General features: G+C 33.6%; 1 protein-coding gene across 1 annotated transcript in view; it reads left to right on the top strand.

Moving 5' to 3' along the window:
* Positions 1–562: 562 nt before the first annotated feature.
* LOC123531141 (uncharacterized) overlaps positions 563–19,705 on the top strand; it is a 31,977-nt gene continuing 12,834 nt past the window's right edge. The window contains exons 1-7 of the mRNA XM_053534101.1: positions 563–632; positions 1,373–1,552; positions 4,178–4,216; positions 5,062–5,250; positions 5,502–5,570; positions 14,819–15,007; positions 15,632–15,700. Coding sequence (XP_053390076.1) covers positions 563–632; positions 1,373–1,552; positions 4,178–4,216; positions 5,062–5,250; positions 5,502–5,570; positions 14,819–15,007; positions 15,632–15,700 — 805 coding nt within the window. The remainder of the gene's footprint in view (positions 633–1,372; positions 1,553–4,177; positions 4,217–5,061; positions 5,251–5,501; positions 5,571–14,818; positions 15,008–15,631; positions 15,701–19,705) is intronic.

Genomic DNA, 19,705 nt, shown 5'->3' on the forward strand with positions numbered 1-19,705 from the left:
AATATCCCTAGAGGGGGGGGGGGGGGGGGGGGGGGAAGGTTATTGTCAGCTCAAGGTCTAAAGCTTTTGGCATATCATTTGTGGTTTTTGAATGTATTTTAATTAACATGTCATTTTATCAAGACAAGCCAATGCTTATTTAAGCAAAGCAGGCATGCCAGCAAACTCGCAAAACCGGTTAGAGGTGTCCATGTTGCTAAATTGTGCAATTATTATGGTTTGTCATTAGTTAATTTGTTGCTGCAGCTTCTGTATAAGATATTATCCGAATGTTCCGCTCGGCTTATTTAAGCGAAGTTATAGAAGCTAAGATATTCTATACAATGCCATTCATTTCTTTTTCCGCCATCTTTCATACTGGATACCTCATCATAAAACAAAACATTTCCGAGTAATCAGAATTTCCCAAAATATTTTGTTCGATTCACTCGCAAAACACGTTTCTAAACAAATCTCAAGTGAGAGTCTGTGGTCAATGCTCCACCAACCCTCTGCATTTGTTTTTTTTTTTTTTTTTGTGTGTTTCCTAATCAGTTCTAATTTGTAGCTCATCTGTGCTTTAATGATCACTGACCGTTCATCGTATGATTCTCCATCCGTCGCCCAGCAACAAACCATGTCATCGAAGAAAGGTTTGTTGTAGAAGTTATTCAGAGGTGTTTATACGGTTTTGTTTTGTAGTACAAGGGGATCAACTGAGATAAATAGAACGAAATATACATACATTACGTCATTAAAGCAGTTTGTACAGTTTGGAAAACATTTCACAGATATTGATATGATGTTTATGTGGCATGATGTAACTGATAAAATACTTGATTTTGTCGTATATGTTTTCTTATAAGCCGCATTCTAAAGGAGTATTAGAGTTGTAATTGGGATGCTTTACAAATAAAGTACGGTCTTTTCTTTCATATAATTTTTTATTATGATATATCAACACACAAATACAACGTAAGTTGGTGCATACTGATCTTAAATGGACCTATAGTTGTTTTCAAAACACCTTTCTAAAAATAGTTTGGTTCTTTGTATTATATGGAAAGGGTTATATTGGTAGTACAGTCCTTGCTTGCGAGAATGAATCAACAGTTACCTTTAGTTTTGTAGATAAAAATACCATATTTCCCGGAATGATGCGTCAGTGTCGATCGCATTGAATCGACTCTTCCTAGCTGATATATAGCAGTTTGTTGTGCTAATACGTTTCTATTGAATTCAGTGAAAATGTAGACAATGTCCAAATTAATCAACTATAAAACATATTGTTCTTACAATTGCAGATTTGAAGCAGAATAAAATCTGCAGCATATGCTGACAAAAATAAACACAGTAAAATGCTGTCAGCAGAATACTTAAGTTTTCATTTCAGAATTTGCAAACCAGACTGACTCTATAGAACCCACAAAAATTATAGTAACATGTTTACCGGATGGGATCGATAAAGAATTAATGGAAATGTTCTTTGAACATAAGAGTGGCAGTAAAATAAAAGAAGTGATCATTGACGAAGAAGGCCAGTACGCAATCGTCGAGTTTCTACATACTAATGGTATACTTGTAACATGCATTCTGATACTATCTTTACTTTATTAATATAGATATAACGTGTAATTTTATTTACACGCAATATCAAGAATTGAAATTTTTTACTCTATTTCCCATAATTGTATTTTATATATTTTACAGAATGCACTAAAAGGTCTTAAAGCGTTGTAGATGTTTAAAAATCGAACTGATAAAAATTATGACAATAAACAATTGAACTGAATTAACCTATCATGTGTGGTTTGCTTGGCCTTTATCAGAAGTGTATAATTTATCTAGATGTAGAAAACCCTTAATGTGTACGAACAGTAACTTACTTGATGATCCACAGTTTCTTTAACAAGGTTTTTTCTTGATTTATATTGTTCAATACAATTGATATTATTCATGTTCATAGAGGTCTCAGAATGTGGTTGTAACTATTTAAATTTGCAGAAGTATCCTGATTACTTTTGCATTTACTCTCAACAACATTTTTGATAAAATAGGTATTTTTCAATTGTAAAATTTAGCCATTTAAGTTCAATTTTGTCTTTTTGTTCCTTGGTATAGAAGCACCTGTTTCATCTTAAACATTTTGACAGTAAAGATATCATAAAATTCTAAAACGATCGACTACCACCTCCAACTCCGAGACCTTTAGAATGATGTATAGTTTTTTAAATTATATGGTTTTTAAACAATAAAGCCGAAATTCAAGAAAAACACTCTCTTGATTAGGTGTATTAAAGAGTTGTACGGAAATAAACGAAAATGTTATACTAAACAGGTTGACAAAATCTTTCTTTCCTGTAAATTCTTAAAACCTTCTTTTAGGAAATAATTTTTGACTTTCCCCATTTTTCGATGCAGCCGTAGAAGCAGAAATGCAGAAGCTACCTTTATGTTTATCCGGAACCACAATGTCTGTTAAAATATATGGTAGGTAAATGGCTGATCAAAATACAACCTTCATATCGTTGTTATAACTCATCGCAATTATGCAAGACAAATCAATAGAATGGTCCATTCTTTTGCTCCCCAAATGTTGGAGCAAATAGACGCCACGTGTACCTTGTCCGTTAGTCCGTATGACCGTCCGTCACACTTCTTGTCCGGAATATACCTCATAGAATATTAAAAGGTTGTAAGATGTAACCATGATAGAGCTCTTTGACAGTATGTGCAGTGAAAAGGAACCAAAATCATGGTGGTCCCATTTTTGAATTACCTCCCTTTTCTCAAATCATTGTCCGGGGCATAACTCGAATAATATACAGTATTGGCTTCATACTTTACATGTTGATATAGGACTGTGAGAAGGAGTACAATTATACGGAACCATAAATCTAGGCAGTCGCATTGTTGATTTGTTTTGAAAAACTTATTCAGAGCATAACTCGAATACTATAAGAGATTGACTTTATAACATACAAACTGATAGTAGTTAGCAAGAGGGAGTGTAGTGACAAGACATCAATAGCTATATGTGGTCACAGTTTTTTAATTATCTCCCTTTTACTTTAAAATCTTCTCCGGAGTATAACTTGAATATTATGTAAGGTTTTGTCTTCATACTTTACTTATATATAGAAGTCAGTGAGAGGGAGTGAAGTTATAAAGAAACATTACTGTGGGTGGATCCATTTTTAAATGATCTCCCTTTTTTGAAAGCCATGACCAGTACACTCGAATACTATGTAAAGTATTTACTTGACATATTCATAGAGGTCAATTGGAGAAAGTGCATCGACAAGGATCTGTAACTTTTTAATTATCTCACTTTTTGAAAACTTTGTCCGGGGCATAATTCGAATACTGTGTAATGTATTTCCCTGATAGTTTACTTATTCATAAAGATAAGTGAGAGGGAGTGCAGTGTAAAAAGATCCACAACTCCGGCTGACCACATCATTCTTTAACACAACCTTTGTGACAGAAAAGCCTCTTATGCTTCAATATTTTCAGAGAACATCCAACGGTGTTACCTATTGTTAACCTTCAAAGTGATGTCATATACATGTTAATTTACATCAGTTTTCTGTCTATAGTAAATCTTAACTGCTTTTTGGATTCATTTCAGCTGGCTGAAAAATTATTGACACTGAAAGTAAAACAAAAGTTATTTATGTATATTCAAATAACAGAAACGGCGAAAATGATAAGAGATTACGCGAAATGATATAATAATCTTAAAATAAATCGTATCACTGTAATTTAGTTACTGCATTTCGTACTGAAAAGTGAAGGAGTCGGTAAACTACCTCCTCAGAAGGTATTCTTGATATCATAACCTTCTTTTTTTGTTACATATCCAAATACCGTTTCAACCTGCGTCTTTAATGTCCAGGCATGTAACACATCACGCGTTAAATGTACCAAATAGATAATTTCCCATGTTTGCTTTTACTTACAAAACTCTTTCCTTTCACTATAATTATATTATCGGAAATAAGCAATAACGAGCGGACTCTTAAGATTAATTTAATGTTATATTTTTAGGTAGTCTACCTGATTAGAGTGTAATGACAACATATGAATATACAAATATGCGTTTAAATAATGTATTCAATGAAACAGATCTTGATAAGAGGCACATACATACAATCAGTCATAGTTAGCCTAATAACATTGTTATAACTCATTGCAGATGAAACAGCTGATCGGGAGTGCGCTCCGGTTAACTCAGGTATTTCAAAAATTGAACAGTGATTCCAAAAAATAAAAAATAAATGATATCTTTTGAAATTACAGTGGTATGTTTTCCGTCTTTCAGTACATTTAATGAAGCTTATTAAGGTTAATCATGTTTTCAGTTTTGGCCAACAAATGTGATATATAAAGTAACACGAGACTAAACTTGGATAAATCGTCACATGTATGTATCACGAGGGCCAACACACTAATGTGTATTAGGCCATTAAATGATTGTTTCATAAACAATCTAAGGAACAATTAAATAAATTATTAGAAACAGATTTCAATATGTCCTACACTAATGGATCGTTCAGGCGGTTCAGTTTGATATGACAACATTAAATTACATTGTAGACTTATACCGGTTATGGGGGTGGAGGCCTCGTGGCCGAGTGGTTAAGATCGTTGACTTTAAATCACTTGCCCCCCCCCCCCCCCCCCCCCCCCCCCCCCACCACCACCACCAATCAATGTGGGTTCAAGCCTTACTCGGGGCGTTCAATTCTGTGTGTGAGGAAGCCGTCGTCCAGCAAGCTTACGGAAGGTCGTTGGTTCTACCCTGGTGCCCGCTCGTGATGAAATAATGCATGGACGGCCACCTGGGGTCTTCCTCCACCATTGAAGCTGAAAAGTCGCCATATGACCTATAATTGTGTCGGTGCGACGTTAAACTCAGCAAAATAATTAATACTTGTTGTGACTATAAACTTCATATTCAGATATCTGAGTATAATTCCTGGTGTTACTTTCGCATTTAGAGAAAACATATGTCTCAAAATCATTCTAACTATTAACAGCCATTTACACTTTTTAAAGTATGCCTATTATCAATTGTAGCTAATGAAACATCAGCAGAATATATACGACCAAAGACAATTAAAGTATCGGTATTACCTGAGAGGGCAACACATGAAATTCTCGTTATATTTCTCGAAAACAAAACTAGAGAGTGTGGTGGTAAAGTAAAATGCGCAACAGTTGACGACAAAAAGCACTCAGCTATTGTTGAATTTGAGGAACCATCAGGTAGGGTAGATTTTGATAAAATGTTCAAACAACACGACAGGTACACGTCCTGCTATGCTGTAGCTCTACGATATTTGCGTTTCTTTCGAGACTGAGGAGACATAACGATGGTGATACGACCTAATCTCACCTTCTAGTATGGAATATTTTTAAAATGGTTTATTTAACTGTTGCATTTCCGTAATCTTGTACATTGTAATACAATACCTTATATGAATTATGTTTTAATGAATTGATAATTCATATTACAGCCATTGACCTTATCATGAAGAAACGACCAATTGTAATACGTGGTACGGAGGTGCAGATAGGGGCAATTAGTAAGTACAATTTGAAATTATTATTCAAATTAAAGCTCAAGTATTTAGACTTAAGGATAAAGAACACGAAAAGGTAATAATTAGATTGATTTAATGCCAGTAGAAGTGTCACGTAAGGCATGTAAGAACGACAACGAAATTAATTTTAAATACGGGGATAAAAACTAATTCTTAATCCAGGTGAAAACTGAAATACCCGCATAATATCAACTTTCTATCCTTATACATATCAATTACATACCAATGCTATGAACTAACATAAATAACAATTAATTGAATTAACTCAGATATCAAACAGCATAAATTACTTTAAAACTTCAGAATCATTACTTTAATATGTCTCTGAGTGTACTATAAAGGCACTTCCAACTTTCCATACAATGTCATATTCCATGAACTAAACACTGTACTATACAAGTGTCAATTGTGTCAAATACTAGAATTTCCTTCTTATACTTTCACTTTTAAAAGAAAGTTGACTATCTGCACACCTCCAGAACATAATGAATTACTTATGAATTACTTAAACTAAATGTATGTAAATTTTCAACATACATTAATTTATCAACCTTCATTGCTAAAGTACAATTATGAAACACAACTAAAAGAAGCAATAATCAAATTAAACATGCATAAATATTTAAGCAGAAACTATGCAAAATAAAATATAACGCAATACGAAACATAAAATCAGAAGAATGCATAACATAAATATTATACAGTATACATACAAACAAAATTTAAGGGAATTGACCATGGGAGGGCAGGTAATTTTGAAATACGTCGTGACACAACAATGAAACGAGAACTAAGTGACGCTCATTTTCGCGGTTTTTAATATAAGGATTATAAATATCCAATCAAATAAACTGTATTCACGACAACCAATAACCAATGACAATTGATATTATAAAACTGGTTACCGGTCGACTACAGCGGAATGTGTGCGTTTATAGGGCTAAAGTGGGTGTGCTTGAATTAAATATCTTAAACGAATTTAAAATAAACCAATTAAAGCCCAAGTATTTAGACTTAAGGATAAAGAACACGAAAAGGTAATAATTAAATTGATTTAATGTCAGCATAAGTGTCACGTAAGGCATGTAAGAACGACAATGAAATCAACACAACACAACAAAATCCTACCTTACAGAAGACTGTAAATTCTGTAATTTAAGGAATAACGTATAGTATGCACATGTACATGTAGCTAGAGACGAACGATAAGTAACTATTACCTGCTGAATTAACGTACTCCAGCCAAACGTAAGAAGTTGTATTGTAAACAATATAAGACAAAGTTGATAGCACTCTAAGAAAAAAGAATCTTAAACGATTAGAGCATTCATTGTTCAGATGAAGACCTCCGTCCAGTTTGGAAAATAAGTACCTTTTGATTCCACCCTTGAAACAAAATGGTCTATACGAACTTACGAGCTTAAAATTTAAATCAGCAGCCAATACTTCCTGAAGATAAAAATTAAACTGGCCTATTGTTGAATCTGTGCGCTTACTATCAACAAGCCTGGTTAAAACGGAGGAGACAATAATAGAAATATATGTCCCTGTTAATTGTGCGAATGGTAGCAATTAGATTAGTAAAGTCAGAGGACATATTTTGTAAAGAATGACCATTTGAGATGTTATTTGTACCAGTATGTATAATAAAAAAACTGAAGACTTCCAGCGGAACTGCCATTGAGCCAACCAAAAAAGATAATTTCCCGATTTTTGCCCCCAGAAACGCATATACTGCTACACCTTCAATGGAAGGAAGATGCTTAATGATAAAATCTCCTATTATGCACACTCGTCGAACGTTTGTAACAATAAATAATAATGTAAGAACAAATCACCACAGAAATCAAAGCAAAAAATTACCATATTATTAATTGCACCTTAACTCTTGTATAACATAGCAAATAAAAACTTTGTAAAAAAAGATTATACTAACGATATATCTTAAACTGAACAAAAAGTCAGCAAGAAATTAGACTATGAAATGTGTAACACGAATTTTACTTCATACTCCAAACCCGTCACATACATACCCGGGTAAAATTCTGTCCGAAAAGTCAATACATCTAACCGACAACAGATCATTTCTCTGTTAAGACGAAATGCCCAGGTATATATGCAACGAAGCCAAAGGCATGAACAAAACTTGTGAAACAACTACTGTGAAATTTAATAACTTAATTTTACTGTAATTTTCCTGAGTCTATCAAATTTTCTGCAATAAAACGAGAACATTTATATTTGTCAGTTTAGGAATATTGAATATAAATCTTATATGCATCAGAGCGCCAGTCACCCATGAGTTGAATGAGATCAGAACGAATTTCTAATTGAAAAGCTAATGTTGCGAAACCTCTCCTGAATGTACGAGTTGAAAAGTCTGATGCATTTAGACCAATTTTTCCAATACAAAGTCTTAATTTTTTTGAAACATTTGATATGTGATTATGTTTCCAGAAGTTAAAATAAAGAGAGGGATATCATCTTTGGCTGGAAAAACTTTAATCATATTGCGAAAGGCTGTAACTGGACATAAGCAAGGACCTTTAATAGCTGATGAGGGAGTCTGAAGAACTCTTTCCCCTGCTTGAATGGTTTTGGTCCAATGCATTGAGACTAACAACTCTTCGCCTTTAACTCTTACATTTTTCCTAAGTAAATATTTTGGATTTTGAATATCTTTCTTACTTGTCGGAACTAAATTCGAAAACGTTCTTGCCATTAAAAAGAAAGCAAACAAAAACAAACACCAGTAAGTAATATCATCCGCATTAGAAAAGTCTAATATCAAATAAATATTTCTCAAAATTTCAGCAGTAATTGCTTCTGCCTGTTTTACCATATGCTGTTTTAATATTGAAATACCTTGTAGAGATAAATTCAATAAAAAAGGCATTTATATCATTTGTATCACAACCTAATAACTGCTGCATTATTATGACACCATTTATATGATTCTTAATTGAGTCTACTGATCTAGATGATTCTGCTTAAAAAATGTGCATATAACTGAAGTGTTTCAGTTGAAACTGGGGAAAAAACATAATTTGAAATATAAACAAAACATTTAAAAAGTCTCCCATTGAATTCTTAGATTTCTACTAGATCCATCTGCGTAAGCAGCCACTCTAAGATCTTTCTTCAAATTTGTTCAACTGGGATTCTGAAAAAAAAAACAATGTACAACACTGCCTGAACCAACTAGAATAACTGTAATAATTATTACCCAGTTATTAACAAACTCAAAATCTGATTCTAGAACCTGATATTCTGTCAATTCTAAACCTTCAACTAATTTTTTGAATTCATGTTCATGATATTGGCCACCTTGACAAATGATCTGCAACACGATTTTCCTCAGACTTTAAATGTTGAGCTCTAATTTCAAACTCATTCAATGCTGCTATATAACAGATTTCTCTAAGACAACTTTGCAAATATGGACATCTTGACCTGCCTATGTTCAAAGTGATACAGACTGATATATTACCACACAGAATGACTATTCTTAAATGTTTAAAGTACTTTCCCCATAAATCAAGACACACCACCAACGATACTATTTCTAAAGTTCCTAATGTGAAAATTTCTCAATAAAATGCTTTCTGGAAACCGAGAATGAAAATAATTTCCACTCAAAAAACCTCCATAAGCTTGCAAACATGCATCTGATGAGAAATAGAATCTGCCGCCGACTATGACCCCAATGACATTAGAGACACCCCATTATACAATGGTAAAAAATTATTCCACCATAACATGTCCTTTTTAAAATCCTCTGGAATTTTGTGTAACTCTCTATCCTTGAACACATATAGCTGTTTTAACCAGTTCAGCAAACGACTTATAAAAACCCGACTGTACTTGACACATGCACCAATGAAATTTAATTTTCCTAATAACGACTGAACTTCTTTAATGGATGTTGCGTTGGTAAAAGGAACAAAACCAAACTGGCGACTCATCTTCAGGAGATTGTTGTTTGAAAGGCTGATTCATGTTACCTTTATTCCTGCCTCTAGCACTCTGATGCATACCAGAGTTGTATGAAGGTTTACTTAACATAATAAGCTCTAAATATGTAAAATCATCCGACCAATATTTGGTTCCAAGCTCAATTCCCCTCAAAACTGCTGCTTATTTTTTTTCAAAATTTTAAAATCATATGAAGTATTTAAATACATAATTCTTTTGAGCAAAGCTCTCCTACCATTTCTTTCTACTGATTTGATTGAGGTATCTGATATTATTTCAAATTCACCCGCTACTAATTGAGCTCTACATTTTGAAAAATAATATGTTGGTTAACAAATTCATTTCTAAGCTGTGCGTGCGGATACTTTTGTCTATTTTTATCCGAAGATTATATAGTTATACCAGATGTTTTGATTTTGAATTATTGATCTTATCAACCTGTTCCTGTTTTGTTTTGCCATCCTCGCTACTTTCATCAGAACTGTCTCTTTCGGAGTTGCTATCCGATTCTGAACTATCCGAACTGGAATCACTTGACTCTACCAAACCCAGTTCTTTAATTTGCTTATTTGTCTGTTTTCTTAACGACTTGGCTTTTCTTAAATCAGCTATGGTAACTGAAGCTAAGTCTAAAACACTGCTTTTACTTCTAAGAGTTTTGCTATATACCATTGTATACTGGGTTGCTTGCTTTAGCAATGCTAGCATTAGATTTGAAAGATGGTGAAATGTCCAAACCTTTCAGAGCGTCAACGTCTTTTCTTTTCTTTACCAATTTTTGTCGCAGTTCTTCTTTTTGCTTCACCTTTCGTAACTTTGCTTCGTCTCTTTCTAAAGCTACCATCTCTTTCTGTAATGCTAGAATTTCCTCATCGTCAGAGTCTAACGCTTTCGGAACAGATGTGCTCGATTCTAAACTCAATCCTTTTCTCACTGGCGAGAAAACCAACCTTTGCTTTCTCCTTCATCTTTATCGACTCCTCTACCGCTGTCTTTTTCTTCAGAACCTTCGGTGTGAATCAAACCCTGCTCATTCATCATTTTATAATTATTTGTTTGACTTTTTACCAGTTGCCATTGATCTTCAAGTAATGTCTCTGAGAGAAAATTAATAAACCGAAGTTTTCTACACTGATTGTTACACAATATGAAACAGTTATTTGTTAACAGCATAACATTATGCTGAAACGCCACTTTTTTAACTTTTTAGACCCCCAAAAGGGCCTAATGTCTTTATGAAAATGTTAGAATAACCCTACGATAGTTTTTTATCCATAATTTCGAATACTGAAATATCCATTATTTTATTAGTTCCTTCACTATTACTTTAATTTTGAAATACGTCGTGACACAACAATGAAACGAGAACTAAGTGACGCTAAATTTCGCGGTTTTCAATATAAGGATTATAAACAATAATCAATAGCCAATGACAATTGATATTATAAAACAAGTTACCGGTCGACTACAGCGGAATGTGTGCGTTTATACGGATAAAGTGGGTGTGCTTGAATTAAATATTTTAAAGGAATTTAAAATAAACCAATGTAATTTAAGAGTGTTGGCTGGAAGTAAATACACCTCTTATAAATAATTACTTTGGTATGGACTGTGTACAACAGACAGTTGACGTACAATAAGTTATATTGCGTACTCTGTATTTCGTATAAAAATAAAGAAAGTGGCTTGTTATTGTTAGTAATATTTCTGTATAAAATAACGTGCTGAGAAACAAATGACATCAGGTCCAACTCCCAACAAATAGTTATCAATCTCATTCATTGTCCCAAGAACTGCCCACTAACATTGCTTACATGGGCATCAATTTAATCTACTTACATAAAGCATATTGTTTTCACATTCAGAGAAATGGATCAATCTTGAGAGAAATGAAAGTATCTACGAAACATCTTCAGACATTTTCCCATAAACACCATAAACATAATTCTGCTAATAATGTGCGCATAAAAAAGCTAAAGAATCCTCGGTTAAATTGCCCTATCAGCGTTGAATCGATTTGATATCGCCCCATAAGGCATAAGCGTTCTTTAACTCTTACCCCGCTTAATTTCTAAGTCTATAATGAACTTGTCCATTTTTCAATTTTGGACAGTATCATTAGTTGTTAAAAGGGGTGCTTACCACAAAAGATACTGACTAAATGGCGAACAGTGCAGATCTTGACTGATCGCAAACTCAGAATAGTTCGTGTGCAGCTAAGACGCCTACACAATTATGTTTCAAAAGGTCTATTTCTATTTTTCAACCTTTTATTTTGCGACCTTTTATGCAGCGGAGCACAACAATGAGGGTTAAAAGTTATAAGATAACTATTATTAACTGATATCAAAGAATTTATGTGACATTGCATGTGCCGGGAGTAAAACATTTCCCAATCTATATCAATTTCACTCAACATAATAATCGAGCTTATGTCGTTTTAACAAAGAAGATAGTTAAACGCATTTTATAGTCAGCGATGAGGAACGCTTGGCCCGCAGACCAATGAGTGGATATTTTGACGTTAATTATGACGTCAAATAGCCGTATGACTTCTGATTCATGAGTTCTTTGAAAAATAAAGAAAGCTCAGTATACTTTTGATCATCATGTTTAATGAGCAAATAGAGACTGAATATCAACAAGATCTTCTTGTGTTTTATCAGTCGGTCGGTCGATCATTTTAGACACATCTTACAGTTTCCTGTGTATATGGGCAAAATGTTTCCTACGGACAGAATTTCTTTAAACTTTGCGTACTGAATTAGAATCAAGTTTAAATGTATTAAAAATTATAGGTACCGGTGCTTGATCTTGAATAATCTGCCCTTGGAAATAGATTTTTTTAGTATTTTCCTACTTTCAAGGACAGACAATTCATGACCAAGGCTGGATACCTATGATTTGCTTCATATTATATTTCTATTTTTGATTTGATTCTCTGTCAGTAAACATAGATTAAAGAAGAAATTCTGTCCGTAAGAAAATTTAGCCCCATGTTAATACACAGACACTTGGGGTTCGGACCCCATCCTATCCGCTCTCCTCCGCCCCTGGTTAAGTTTAGCCAATAATTTTTAGCATTTTACCATGTATTGAGCGTAGGCGACGATCATAAAACGCATTTTGTAACATTTCAGCGTGTTTTGTAACATTTCAAGGTGCAAACAAACAGTTCCGCTATGTAAGCAAACCTCGTGTAACTCTTGCTGAAGCGATAATCCGGTATATTGTAGTCGTAACGGTATTAATTTTGGTATCCGGCCACGATATGCGCAGTACAAAGCAGGGATCAATTCGCAAGGAAGTGTTCCATAAAAATTTAGATTGAATAATTTATAATATTTATTGATTTCCCGTCGAAATACAAATGACAGTTGTCAAGACCGGTGTCATTTGACAGAATGGTAACAGACACGTCGATTGATACCAGTGATTCATTGGTAGGGGTCAATTTAAAAGTTTAATTGGCTATAGTTTCCCTAGTGTCCGTGCGATGTTTCAAATCTTGTGGTATTGAGAGCATTGATGGTAAAAATACATTTTTTTAAAACACGCTAAAATGTTACAAAATGCGTTTTATGATCGTCGCCTACGCTCAATACATGGTAAAATGCTAAACATTATTGGCTAAACTTAACCAGGGGCGGATGAGAGCGGGATGGATGGGGTCCGAACCCCAAGTGTCTGTGTGTTAATATAGACACTGTGGCATGAACATGACAAAATGATACCTCAAAGTCCTTGGTCTTTCCTATAGACCGAATTTCTTAAACCTTTGTATACTAAATGCAAAGATGGCTAAAACAGAAATATAAATTAAAATGCAAAGTTCCCTTGCCTTAATCTTGAATTATCTGCCCTTGAAAATTGGGTTTTGGTATTTTCTGATTTTCAAGGGCAGATAATTCAAGATCAAGCACCGGTACCTATGATTTTTAATACACATTTCCATTTTAGATTTGATTTTTTTAGTCAGTATACAAACTGTAAAGAAATTCTGTCCGTAGGAAAATTTTTGCATACATACATATAGAAAACTGTCAGATGTGTCTTTAAAATGCTTGTATATTTACCCACTTGGACCAAAGCCCTAATGTCCCAATTTATGCGATCTGAAGTCTTAACCGTGGAAAATCAAGTGATTCCCAGTGAAAGCCAGTTTCTGTTTCTATTTTATTTTTCATGGAGAAATCTGATATTTATCAAAATGTTTTTTCTATAGGACATTACAAATATCTGAAGTCGATAAAAGCAAAAATGATTTTCATATTGGATTTTACGTGATCGCATTCATTCTATATCCTACGACCCCGATTTAAAAGAAAACTGAATTCTCAACGAGGATGGAGCATCGAGACGTATTTATACGACAAAGTATCTATTTACTGATGCCAAATAAACATTTTATATTCATTTTCCTTATCTCAAGACTATATCACTAGTTATTTGAGAGCAACATTTTTAAAGAACAGAAACACTGTAAGATAAGAAAATGTATTGCATATTTATTCAGGCAATAAAAATCGACTTCATTTTAAAAATAAGTCATTGCTTCATACACTATTTCTCGGTTTCGCTATCTACAATTTTGATGAATTAATGTTTTATAAATTGCCGTGGTATGTGAAGGGTCTCGTTTTTACTCTTGAGATCAGACAGATAGACAAACTAAATCAATCTTAGTTAATGCATATTATTACAACAATATCTAGATGAATATACCTCAAAAATAATATTTACTATATTATTTCATGATGATCTCTGAGCTTTCTATCATTGATCAGTCGTATGGAATACACTTTTAATGAAATAACATGTCCGAGTTCACGGGCAAGATGAACTTCACAAGCCTTAGTAAATAAAACTGTGATAATAGAAGTAGTGCACAGAAATCAAACTCAGTCGTTTTTGTTACATTGTATACACATGTTGCATGTGTTTGTTACAGTGTAATGAATAATTTTATTTAAGTAAGTGAACATCGGATGCAATGAATATGTGTGAATAAAGTTTAATTTGATCTTGCGTGTAGCATAAAGTGGCTTTCATTTCAAGAATTTATACAGTTTTAACTAACTGTTACGACGTTTTGATGTTCTGTCCTAAAAGAAAATATACTTCATATTTTGAAAAAAGTAAATGGCATGTTTTAAATGAGCAATCATCAGATATAGCTTTATGTAAAACAAGAATTCATTCAATACAATGATGTACAAGTTTGTATTTAAAGTCATTTAAAATGCGCATTTCAGCCCAGGTAACACCGATGACACCAGACAGATGCAGTACAATTAAAGTATCAGGCCTACCAGAAGCTGCTATAGAAGAAATTCTTATGATGTATTTTGAAAATGAGAATAGACAAGGCGGTGGAAAAGTTAAAGAAGTCCGTATCAACATAATGGATAGATCTGCGGCCGTTGACTTTGAAGAAGAAAAGGGTAAATATCAGAATCAATAAAATCATATTTCAAAAGTGAACTTACTGAACAGTTCTGCCAACATAGTTCTTACATCAATAAGCATATATTGAATAAGGGTCATGACGTGTGCATAAATGTATTTTATGAAAGGTATAAAGATCGCAGCCAAAGCGCTGTCAACACAATATTGCAAATATATTTACTATCCTGTCGGAAATATAGTTTTGAGATTGGCAATATTTTAAAAATAGCGGTTAGAACAGAATTATAGCTATATGACATTTTCGTCTTTATCAGTAATTCTTTGTAATGTACTGAACTTTTAGTTTCTCATAGCTAGTAAGCTAGAGATTGATATAATGAAATTGCATTGGTCAATATCTCTTTAATTTGAAAATGGTACTTTATAAAAAACAATAAACAAAGAAACCATCATTTGTGCGCATTGTTGCTACTGTTTTAAACGCATCTTACAGTTTCATGTTTTTTTTTGATAAAGTAATAATAATAATGATAATTAATGTTATTATTTATAATAATAACAGATATTATTATTCAATTATAATTTAAACAACATTCTATCTACATGTACATATACTGATCGAATTAATTTACTTGAGTTTTTCTTTACTTTATTTGCAGCTGTCGATATTGTTCTAAATAAGCGACCAATAAAGATTCTTGGCCATGAAGTTGATGTACAAAAATACAGTGAGTACAGGACTATTAATATCTTTTTTTTTCATCTGTACACGCCAATAATAGCTATTTAGGCTCTATTTGCATATCCGGCTTTGACTGTGTTGGTAACCTCATTAAACAGCCACCAGGATATCTTTGCAAAACCAGGATTTTGGCAAACTTCACTACCATTTCTAAGTGACTTAGAAACTTCTGTTTTAGCTTGGATGGTAGTTTAGGCGCCAATGAGCAATAAATGATATAGTTTCGCATTATTTTTAATTTTCTTATGTACAAAAAAGTTGATTAAAAAATTTGTCCAATTGGATTTTTCCAGTTTCCAATCGGATATATGGCGTCCGATTGGAATTTTTGAAAATGCAATCGGATTTTTTTCCCATATTTTGGCGTGCTGGATTTTTTTCCGGGCGGAAAACATTTTTTTGTTCGAAGTGTGTAAAAACAATTGGTTATTGTATATAGTGTATATAAGAACGTAATTTGTATCAAAGAGCGGTCTCCTAGAACTTTTCAAAAATCCAATGGGATTTTTTTCCAACATTTTTTAATGGAAAAATATCCGCCCGGACGAATTTCCGATTGGAAAAAATTCCAGTTGGTTTTTTTTCCAATCTAAAAAATTGGAAAAAGGTCCAATTGGAGTTTTTTTTTTTATTGAAAACGTTTTTTTTTTTTATTATTATTACAATTGATGTTGTTTTTTGTTCGTATAACAAAATCGTGGTTTGTGGCGACAAATAATAATTATATGAGGATTATCCCAGCAAATCGCGAACTTTTCTTATTATTTCGAAAGTAAGCGACGCATGAAATAATTATTTTAACATTTTAACTGTTGGTATTTCATACTCGACAGGACTCTCTCTCTCTATATATATAATTGAATACCTCTCATATTATTTGAGTATTCTTTAAATAATTGACTGCAGTCAGTGTTTAACGACGATATAGATTTTAATTGTGTGGGTGCATGTCGGGAAAGTTACATGAATTTAAAAGGAATTATGTGTAAAATTAAGTGTGCGCCGACTAGAGCTAACTGTATTAAAAAAATCGCTATTTTCTTGGACAACCCTCGTATTCTTTTATTTCTGTTTATTATCTTATTTTGATATTATTCTGAATGTTAATCTTATAAATTGAATTATCATCGTTCAAATTAATTTAGACGACGATGTCTATCAAACAATATATTCAACGATGTCTATAACAAATCTCCAGGTATCACGCAATCCAGTTAATTGTGTAGTGTGTCATAAGACTCTAATGTTCTCATGTCTATTCAGAAACGGAACTTGGTGTATAACAACATTAACAACAACTATAGGTGTTTGTTTTTACACTTTTATGGACAATTACGTAAACCTGTCTGTGATTTGACACTTAATTGTTAAACAAGGCCAAAAATAATTAACAATTAAAACAGAAACTCATGACGTTACGTGACAGTAACCCTGTTAAATCAATACATTGTATCTTCAAAGTAGGTGATTTCGAGTATTTATTTTATTTAAACGACTTCAAACAGTCACTATTTGCCGTCTTATTTTTCATAAGTTGTGATTAAACTCTGGAAATTTGTGGCTTTTATGCATTTGTAATAAAATGACATGCGGAATGTAACCGCCTGATTTAATTTGGAAAGTAGAAACGGAGTAGCACATTAAGTAAGACCTCTTCCTGTCATTTGGTATAATTATATTTTATTACTGTTGAATGTACAAATTTAGTTCCTATTTCAATACCAAATACTGCCATCTTGAACGAATCTTGTACTAATCCCTCATCTACTGGTCTATTTAAGGAACACATTTTCAACATTTTAACTATATTTCACAGCGGTACGTGTGTTGATTAAAATTTCATGCATACTAGTACATTATATTTCGATAAAAAGTTAGACGAGGATGACTGCTGTTTATAAGCTCCGATATCTGTTGATTTAAAAGACAAATGAAAAATGAGCTCTGGAGCTATAACCGTCGAATACGCCCATTCTCTTTGGTTCAATTTATTTTCCTCCCAAGGGGATTTGATGGTCGCATGAACGACAAGAGAAAAAAATCTCACCGGTCTTTAAAACAACGAATGCTCCGTGAGCTTTAAAAAACAAGACTTTTAACCTTTACTGATTCCTATTCTGTCCTGTTTAGATTAGAAAGCAAATATTTCTTGAATTATATTTCTTCCTTCATTGTTGATAAACACAAAATTTCAAAGGTTTATCCGAATTTATATCGCGAAAATACTAGTATATTATTTGTAGCTTAGTCCAGTGAAAATCACTGTACGCCGGATAGAACAGGACAGTGCCGAGAAATCAGACTACCACCTAATCAGACTTGTCAGCGAAGTGAAATGAGGTGGTCCATGTGTAGCTGCATTCATTTTAGAAAGACAATATAAATACTAAATAATTAGATACTCAGCAACGCAATCTGCTACCGAACGTATAAGGCTAAAACTACGATAAACTGTGTGGCAACGTTAAATGTCGCAACGCCTCTAAATGTCGCAACCACCGTTAAACTTCGCAAGGTTGACGTTAAATGTTGCAACCACCGCTAAATGTCGCAAAATCGTCGCCGCTAAATGTCGCAGCTTTAACGTTAAATGTCGCAAAAAATTGCCCACCGTTATATGTCGCAACACCAACGCTAAATGTCGCACTTTCTATTTGACACTGTGACTATCGATTCCTTGTGTATATTTACTTTTTTGAGTGAAGAAAAATTAACAGGTTTATGTAGTTTTATTTACAAATAATTATCTTAATGATAAGTGCTGTTACGTATAGCAACAAGCGGGCCTTGTTGGCCCTAGATCACCCACCTGAGTTCCACACCTTGCTTGGACAGTCACGCAAGAAAAATATTTATTATTTTGTAATAGGGCAAGTGTTTTAGAACAGAAGTATTCTGAGGTTTCTTTTAACTAAATACGATTTGGTAATGATGTTGTATGTTTGTGGGGGTTTGGTATGGGTGGGGGACGAGGTGAATAACGACACAGAAATCTAAGACACAAACACACAGCACCAAGACAATTACATGTATTTGACTATGACTCCAGGAGAGGACTGTATTCATATTTGATTCATATTAATTTATCATGTATTCCTATATCTCGAGGTGAATATTTGCAACATGCTGAAACATTAATGTCTGATGGGACCTATCACACCTAAGGCGGACGGTCAGTCAGTGTTTAAGTTTAAAAAGGGTCCATTCGCCCTTTCAGGGGCAGTATAGCATTGGACCCCTGGTATGTCGCCAGACATACAGTTGAAGATAATTTTGAAAATTTGTGGTGAAGAAAATTTACCTGTACACAGTTTCCGTAAAATATCAGCCAAAAAGTCCAAATAAGTGGGTCACTATCACGACTAATGAGAGCATAAACGACAGAGATCCAAAAGGTGGTTGCAGACAATTAAGGTGAATACTATTGCATTGCGATAAAAGCTAGCTTAATAGAAAGGACGTATAAGTGCACCCTTAAACTCTACCTTCCTATCACAGATTTTTCGTATCACCCTAAGTCTCCGGAATTCAATAAGTATGAAGTATATATTGTTTTATTTACCTTTACCTACCTTCATGGTCTCCAAAGTGCGTATATTTAACATACATAGCATGATAGTTTGAATTTAAACATGATGTAGTTAGTGGCAATGCATAACGAACGTATACACACAGACTATCTTGTATCAGGAAAATTTAATACAAATTTAAATTACACAACATTTCAGGCGTAAGCTTGGAAGCAAATTAAACAAGCAAATTCAGGGGTGTGTGTGGGGGGGGGGCGGGCGGGTGCAGCGGGGCTGACCGGGTGAGGGTACAAAACATCACATGTTGATTATAAATATTGATGGGAAGGGGGTGTGACCAGGTGTGGGTACATCACTTCACATGTTTCTAAAAAATGTTCATGGAAAAGAATGAAAGAAGTTTAATGAAATTCTACCAATTGGTTGGTTTGTTATGTACAAATCTGTAGATTTTTAAACAT

The sequence above is a fragment of the Mercenaria mercenaria genome, unplaced genomic scaffold (assembly GCF_021730395.1).
Source record: "Mercenaria mercenaria strain notata unplaced genomic scaffold, MADL_Memer_1 contig_3370, whole genome shotgun sequence".
In the NCBI taxonomy this organism is placed as follows: domain Eukaryota; kingdom Metazoa; phylum Mollusca; class Bivalvia; order Venerida; family Veneridae; genus Mercenaria; species Mercenaria mercenaria.